This window comes from Elaeis guineensis, chromosome 1 (genome assembly GCF_000442705.2).
Source record: "Elaeis guineensis isolate ETL-2024a chromosome 1, EG11, whole genome shotgun sequence".
Classification (NCBI taxonomy): Eukaryota; Viridiplantae; Streptophyta; class Magnoliopsida; order Arecales; family Arecaceae; genus Elaeis; species Elaeis guineensis.
In genome coordinates, this window is record NC_025993.2 from 152,025,343 (window position 1) to 152,032,610 (window position 7,268).

A 7,268-nucleotide genomic window follows, 5' to 3' on the forward strand; every position below is an offset into this window, starting at 1 on the left:
TTATGATAGAAATCGGTAAGAATTTTCTTTATAAAAAATCCTTTTAGATCCGATTCTCAAAAGGCCTTTTGGAATTTCAACCAGAGCAGGCGACGTTAAAAAAAGCCCCAGCTGACCAAAGACTACTTCCCATTGAGCTTACAATAAGCATACAAGCCAGAGCCAAAGAAACCAAGGCACTGTCCAATAACATTAAGCTGCAGAAATGTACAGAAAAGTTTCAGAATGTTAAAATGTAAAATAAGTCAGAAGAACCATCAGGATGTGAAGATTAGACTCACTGGATCATAAGGAAGCCCACGAAACAATAGCCAGCCAAATACCACTGTGAAGAAATCCTAGAATGCCACAGGTGAAATAATGCATCAGAAAGAGGTGCCATGATTGCAAGAGTAACCACAATGAAGGGCTTGCAAGTACATAACCGAACCTTCAGATTGCCACACACTGTCTGAGTGAGTGCAGAGTTCACGGTTGTGTTCAGAAAAACGGTGTAGTTCAACAGAAATGCCATCATACATGAAAGGAGTAATACAACCTGCAGAATAAAAAAAAAAAATAATACAGCAATTATATCAGTGGACAGCATTAAAACTGTTTGACAGCCTTAAAACAATGAGTAAGGAAACCACGTAATAAAATCCTTTGACAAACATTTCACCTTGTTTTCCAATAAAGTCCTGTAGTACTCTATTTACACATGTTAGATAGCATTTGTAACACACACACACACACACATATTCAACTATTTGGATAATCAGCATATTGATGGTTAAACAAAATTCCTATTTTAGTCAAAAAGTCACAGAACTGCTCATCGGTCAAGAATTCAAGATTTCCTAAAACTTGAAAATAATCTAGCAAAAGATAGAAAAAAATCAGATTTCATGTACGCACCTATGCTCATATTAAGGCATAGGTTATTGGCTAGCAAAGAAAAATATGCATGATATTAGACCTCAGGTTGCAGATCAGAGACATTTAACATCAACTACAGCCATGCACTGCATTTCTGTGACAACTTATTTATGTGTGCATGTTCCTTTTGTTGACAACGAGCATGTCCACATCTGCCTCTGTTTGTCTGTACATCCAGATGTGCATGTTAAAGGTGTGCCTAAGAAAAAAAGCTCTCTCTACTAGATACAGTAAGCTTATCAATTTGGCCTGGTGGCTTATTTTTCAGATCAATCATAGTTGGCTTATTTTCCGCAACTTGCTTCACCTATTTTTTAGCTTGACATTGTATGAATGGCATCTAATTGACTGTTCAGGATTTCATGCAGAAAACTAAGCATAAGATGATGTTCATTATGCATGCATACAAGCATTTAACAAGTATCATCTATGCAAATGCAACACAACATTGGAAGCATGCATTAATGAATATGTATTTATTTATCTATGCATGTTTAAAAAATAAAACTTTGGTAATACCAGAAAACTGGGAGAATATAGATGTGGGAAACTAATGGTCCTCTCCAAATCACCCGAAGCAAATGTCCAAATTAATAAAAGTGGTGCACATATTACTCCTGAAAAAAGAAAGAAATAATTGTGTATAGTATTTATAACAAATGGGAAAAACTCTATCATGATTATGTAGGCAACATAATGTCCCAAAGGTTAAATTAATTAGACCATGCATTATTACCATTACACCACATGAGACCAAAGCTATTGAGTCCACTAGATTTCCCTGGAACACAAAGATGTCAAATAATAGTGACATGTCTATGCTGAGCCACAGAAATGAAGATACAGAAAAGGAATAAGTTTGCATGCATTACCAAGTCGGGCTACAGTTGCAAGGTATACTGCCGTTGTTATGTTTGCTACAAAAACAATAGCATAGCCATAACTGTCATATGATAAATCTCGAGCACCAGCGATAAATGCACCAAAGACGGTCAATGACACGCTGAAGAAGTATTGGTTTCATCATCAAGAAATACATCACAAAGAAAGCAAATTTCAGTGGAGAAATTAAAAAGGATACCAGTATCAAAGCTAACCACCATAAGGAAGTTTATGACTAACGACATCAATGGTTGGAAGATAATCATCAAGTGCTTATTGGATCTTGTGTACATGATGATTCCATTGCTAGTATAGCATATTAAAAAGAAAAGTTTCCAAAAGAACTTCATATCTGGTGTCAATTCCACTGGAATGGCTTAGAACCACAGAAGGTGTACCTACAAATTACATCAAATTGCAAGATGAAAAACATACTTACCTACCAACAATAAAAGGTGCATACATTTGCCTTGTTAAAAGGTACTCCACGACCATTGTAAACACCACAGTTGTACGTCGGAGGGTGGTATACATGGGAACACTTATTGCCCTTACAGACTCCATTGAAGCTAGCTGTCAGCAAAACAAAGGGCTAGACATCATCTACATGCAGTAGAGACATGACTGCCACATCTAATTATCAAAGTTTGGCCATACCATGTAAAGCAAATATGTTAAAGAAAGGGGAAGGATTCGCAGCAGTGTTTCAACTGGTACAAAGCTTGCAGTTTTATTTGACGTATTCCCAGTTTCATCTGTCGTAAAAGAAATGATCTTCCAATGATTCATTGCATAGAGCAACATGGTTGAAACTATTATCTGCAGAAATACAAGTATCATGCTTGTTCACAAAACAAGGTGGAAAGATGCCTGTTTCAATAGATTTTACATTCCTATAAAGAGAAAATCTGAATATTACTGAAAACTACACAAAGTAGGGAGATGAAACATTTTTAAGTGTTTCAAGATGGTGGGGCTGATACAAACCTTTAAATACATAAGAGTCAAAAAGCCAAAGATTAGTTTCTCTAAGCAAAGAAAAGACAATCTGAATATATAACCATAACATTCCTGTAAAGGAAAACAATATGGTGGACTAACTGATCTTTCCTTCAGTTGATGAAAGAAATGGTACAATAGTTTTTGTGCTGCAGCTTATATATCCATATAATTTATTGAAATCGGTCTTGTACATACACGAGGAAGTTGGAAGATCACTTCGCAGCCATGTGAGATAAAAGTTTATAAAGCATATTCTAGATTTTTCTAACAATGGTGCTGAAAGAACAAAAATCCCTGAACTACAGGAGAAATATGGAAAAAGCTTACAGAAAATAATCATATATATTAATATCATCTGTGCCACGTCGATGCTCCTGAATCAAGCAAAGAGGTTGGGAGACAACTGACACAACTTCTATGTACATAATTTTGAATTATCATGGAGCCTCAAACTGAGTTGCAGACTGTAAATAGTACAACAAAAATAGTGTTCGATGCACAACATTTTTTTTCTTAATATGCTTGTTGCACGTAAAGAGATCGTTTAAGTGAAAACAGAAACAAAGGAGATCAGATATAGTTTAGTATTTGGTTACTTTGGAGCATAGTTTGCTGTACCAGACTATATCACCATATACCAGGCATGCCATGCCACGGCCATAGTGAACAATAGTCGATACAAAGTGGGTACCAAGTTTTGCTACTGCATACAGACCTATACCAACACTAGTGGCAGCACAACAGGTATTGAAACCGATACTGCAAACCTTGCCTTGGAGGAAATGGGTACAGAAACCATAATATTTTACTACATTACCATAAAAGTATCAAGCTACAACTAACAGTTGCTTTCCCAAGTTTTCTGCTTTCAAATAAGTATGAGTTTATCCGCTGAATAGGACCATTTTCAAGTTTCACCTCTACATAGTATTGATTGATATAACCTACATATGGATATCTTCATAGGCAGATCTGATTTCATTTATCTTTAGTCATAATCATAAATCACAAGCATTTCTCCTTTTTTTTGTACGTAAGTCCATGCTAATTGTGGAAGAGGTTGATAAACTTACTGATAGTTGTATCTGTAGCAAGCAACTATGACCAAACGATAAACCAGCAACCGGAAACCCATCTTTATCAGGTTGGAAATTCTCATTTTTGTTCTACTTAAATTCAATAGGATCTTACTCCTTGTTCTATTAGATCAGATGTGGTACCAAAACTTCCAAATTTCTGTAATTTTAATAAAAACATTATATAACCGGGGCAACTCAGACCAAAAAATACAGATGATATGGCCAGCAAAAAATTAGTCTGGTCCTACCAAATCCAACCGTAGGAACCATCCAATTATAGAAGAATCAGACCTCCCTTTTTCATCATTAACAAGGTGCCTTTAAGGCTCCCAAGTAAGACCTTAACGGAGTAACATTACCAAAGCGTTTTGATTACAAGAACTAAGTAAGAAAGGCTAAAACTAGAGATTCAATAATTAAAACTATTCTTTCTATTGCATAACGCTTGCCTCTAATACAGAGAAAGAAGCTACCTGAAGAAGGGTCAAGACATTGACATATGGAAAATTGTAGGAAGACATTGCCGCTTTGTTGAACATCACCAAAAGTACTGCAAAAGTAGAAGGCCAAAAACATTAAATTCAAAATTTGGTGAAGTTAGAAGAATGATGGATATTAATATGAGTGGATTTCACTGCTGTCCTGCCTCCCGGCCTCAAGTAGAAGCACACCACTCCCACCGCCAGCTACTCTCCATCGAGCTCTCCTTCCTCGGCCGCCTATTGAAACCCTCCAAACACTCCTTCGCCCATGTCCCAGTCGCTACCCGTCCCTTGCTCGTCTCCAGCGAGGCGGCGACAGCCCCCGCCTTGACCGCCGCCTCCCGGACGCTCCACCGCTTCCCCGCTGCCATGGCTGCCGGGGGAAAGAGGAAGCCAGAGGCAAGGAGAGCGAGGAGGGGCGGGATGGTGTAGGACGAGGGCTGGTGGAAGGACTTCGGCGGCGCCCGGGAGGGGGCCGGCGGCGGAGGTGAAAGTGATGAGAGGGGCGCCCGAAAGAGAGGAGGCGAGTGGCTCTCAAAATAAATAAATAAATAATAAATATAGTATTAGAATTTAGAGGATTTCCTCTCCAAATGATTTGGATAGACGTTAATGTAATCCTTCCAGGGCCATGGCAATAAAAACCAAATCCATGGATATTCGATGAGGCTCGATCCGATTAGATCGGATAATCAACAAGATATATTGGCTGAGTTTGGATTGGATTTAGATAAAATTTAAATATTTAATTTTAAATTTAAATCAAAACTGGATAGTTATTGTTCCAATCCGAAATCTGATCTGAATCCGATCCAAACTATTTTAATATTTTAAATTACATATATATTATATTAAATATATTTTATTAATTATTATTTATTAATTATTAAATTTTAATTTATTCATAAAAAATATTTTAATCAAGTAAAAATTAAAAAATATTCATACAATCATAAAATATACCAATATGATTATTATTTTTAGTATATTTTAAACTTGAATTTGAATTTCAAACATCGGCTATTGATAGCAGGTTTAATTGTTGTTTAAGTCTTTTTGAAACTTAGAATTGAGATATATTTTTTTTTAAATTATATTTATATTTTTATTTACTTCAGAGATATTAAAATTAATTATTATTATTGATTGTCTTGATCTGTTAAATTTATATTGTATTTAAATTTTATTTAAATTGAATATGGAATAAAGTATTGTTGAACTAAGCATTGTTGAATTTTATTTGCTTAAAGCAGATTGAATTTTATTTTGATAGAATATAAAACTAAGTGTTGTTTAATTTTATTTGTTTAAAACAGGTATGATTTATAGAATGGTAGTATGATTTTAAATTTGATATAAATGAAAAAAAAATAATCAATGTGATTCAAGTGGGTTCGGATTGAGTAAACTCAAATTATTTGATATCCGATTGAGATGGATTTGGATAAAAAAAATTCAGTCCTAATAGTATTTGGACTGGGTTTGGATAAATTATTGGGTATTTGGGTTTGTATTTGGATAGTTAAAAATCTATCTCGAATCCAACCCGATGCCATCCCTAGCTCCTTGATTTGGTATGGCAGGTTAATCTAACAATTCCTAAAAATTATTTATTTAAAAATATAGTTACAAAAAAAATATATTTTACCATATTTGGATTCTAAAAAAAATTATTTTGAAATATAGTATTAAAAAAAGATGATTATGTTTAGTCGGAAGTAATGTTACATAAAAATATTGCTAAATTTCTAACAATCCTTTTGATTAAATAATTCTTTTTCACTTTATTTATTGGCTATTTATAGCTACTTATAATGGGCCATTTCAAATATTAATGTGTGTGTATGTACGTGAGATAGTAAATATTTTTAAATTAACTGTGTATCAAAAAATATTTTATTAAAATTACTATATTTTAATGATGATTAATATATTTATTTATAAATAAAATCAACATACTACTTATAAATATAAATAACCAATGTAATTACTAATATAATTAAGAGTTAGTTTATAATATATTAGTATAATATTAATATATTTATAATATATAGATATAATTAATATAATATTAATATATATGGGAGTATTTTCATTAAGAGATAATAATTTTAGATTACCTCAACTTGATAATCTAGTATGGAAAAAAATACCACCCCTTATAGTATTTGTTTTATTTTCTCTCTCAGCAATCTACCATTTATTTATTATCTTCTTTGTACTAAATATGATAATGTGATATGAGTTCATGTTAAACATCCCCAATCAAATAAACCCTAAAATTAAGGTGGCTATCTAAACAATTTTCAAGCAAGATCCTAGAATATTAAAATTAATTTTCAAAAATACAAATGAACAGATCCCAAAAGAAATTGATATTTTTGTGAAATTTTTAGGAAGGCTTCAAAAATTAAATTGTTCAAGCAAGATTGATTGAAAGAGATCTTAGAATATCTCGAATATTTCATGCAGTGTTCTTAAGAAATAGTCAATCATCCATGTTTCTGATTCCTTAACCAAGGATCTCCACCCCCCCGCCCAATTTTGCTCTTAACTAAGACTTTTCAACCTATTTTTAGGATTTTTGTTGGGTCTTTTTTCAAAGTATTTCTTCTTATATTCTTTCAATTTTTTGCATCTCTTGTAGTAAGGCTTATCTAGTTGGAATCTAAATAGGTAATAGAAATCTCTTGATTTTTTTCATCCTAACAATTTTTTTTTTTTGCTTCTTCAATTGATCTCTATTTTTCAAATTGTTACACAACTCAGCTAGAAGTCTTTATATTTTTGGGGATATCTAATTTATCTATGTCCAATTGAGCATAACTTTATGTATATATATATATATATATATATATATATATATATATATATAGAGAGAGAGAGAGAGAGAGAGAGAGAATTA

At 33.2% G+C, this 7,268-nt stretch overlaps 1 protein-coding gene across 4 annotated transcripts; it reads right to left on the reverse strand.

Annotated features, from left to right (window-relative positions):
- On the reverse strand, positions 1 to 4,940 carry LOC105033455 (UDP-N-acetylglucosamine transporter UGNT1). Of its 4 annotated transcripts, none has more exons than XM_010908281.3 (10): positions 4,517 to 4,940; positions 4,355 to 4,431; positions 2,458 to 2,619; positions 2,240 to 2,373; positions 1,791 to 1,921; positions 1,655 to 1,699; positions 1,438 to 1,535; positions 431 to 538; positions 282 to 338; positions 1 to 197 (listed from the first exon to the last, which is right to left on the reverse strand). In XM_010908281.3, exons 2-10 carry the CDS (start codon positions 4,418 to 4,420, stop codon positions 123 to 125), a joined length of 876 nt encoding a protein of 291 aa, XP_010906583.1. In that variant the 5' UTR covers positions 4,421 to 4,431; positions 4,517 to 4,940; the 3' UTR covers positions 1 to 122. The 4 variants fall into 4 exon arrangements, with proteins under 4 accessions (XP_010906583.1, XP_073100081.1, XP_073100083.1 ...); XM_073243980.1 differs by having other exon boundaries at positions 4,528 to 4,939; XM_073243982.1 differs by having other exon boundaries at positions 2,458 to 2,555; positions 4,528 to 4,643.
- Between the last annotated feature and the right edge of the window lie 2,328 nt (positions 4,941 to 7,268).

Coding starts and splice junctions, on each gene's coding strand:
- LOC105033455 (XM_010908281.3), bottom strand. CDS start 4,420: ATGTTCAACAAAGCGGCAATGTCTTCCTACAATTTTCCATATGTCAAT. Junction 1,536..1,654: donor TGGTCTCATGTGGTGTAATG/GTAATAATGCAT, acceptor TTCTTTTTTCAG/GAGTAATATGTGCACCACTT. Junction 539..1,437: donor TATATTCTCCCAGTTTTCTG/GTATTACCAAAG, acceptor TTTATTCTGCAG/GTTGTATTACTCCTTTCATG.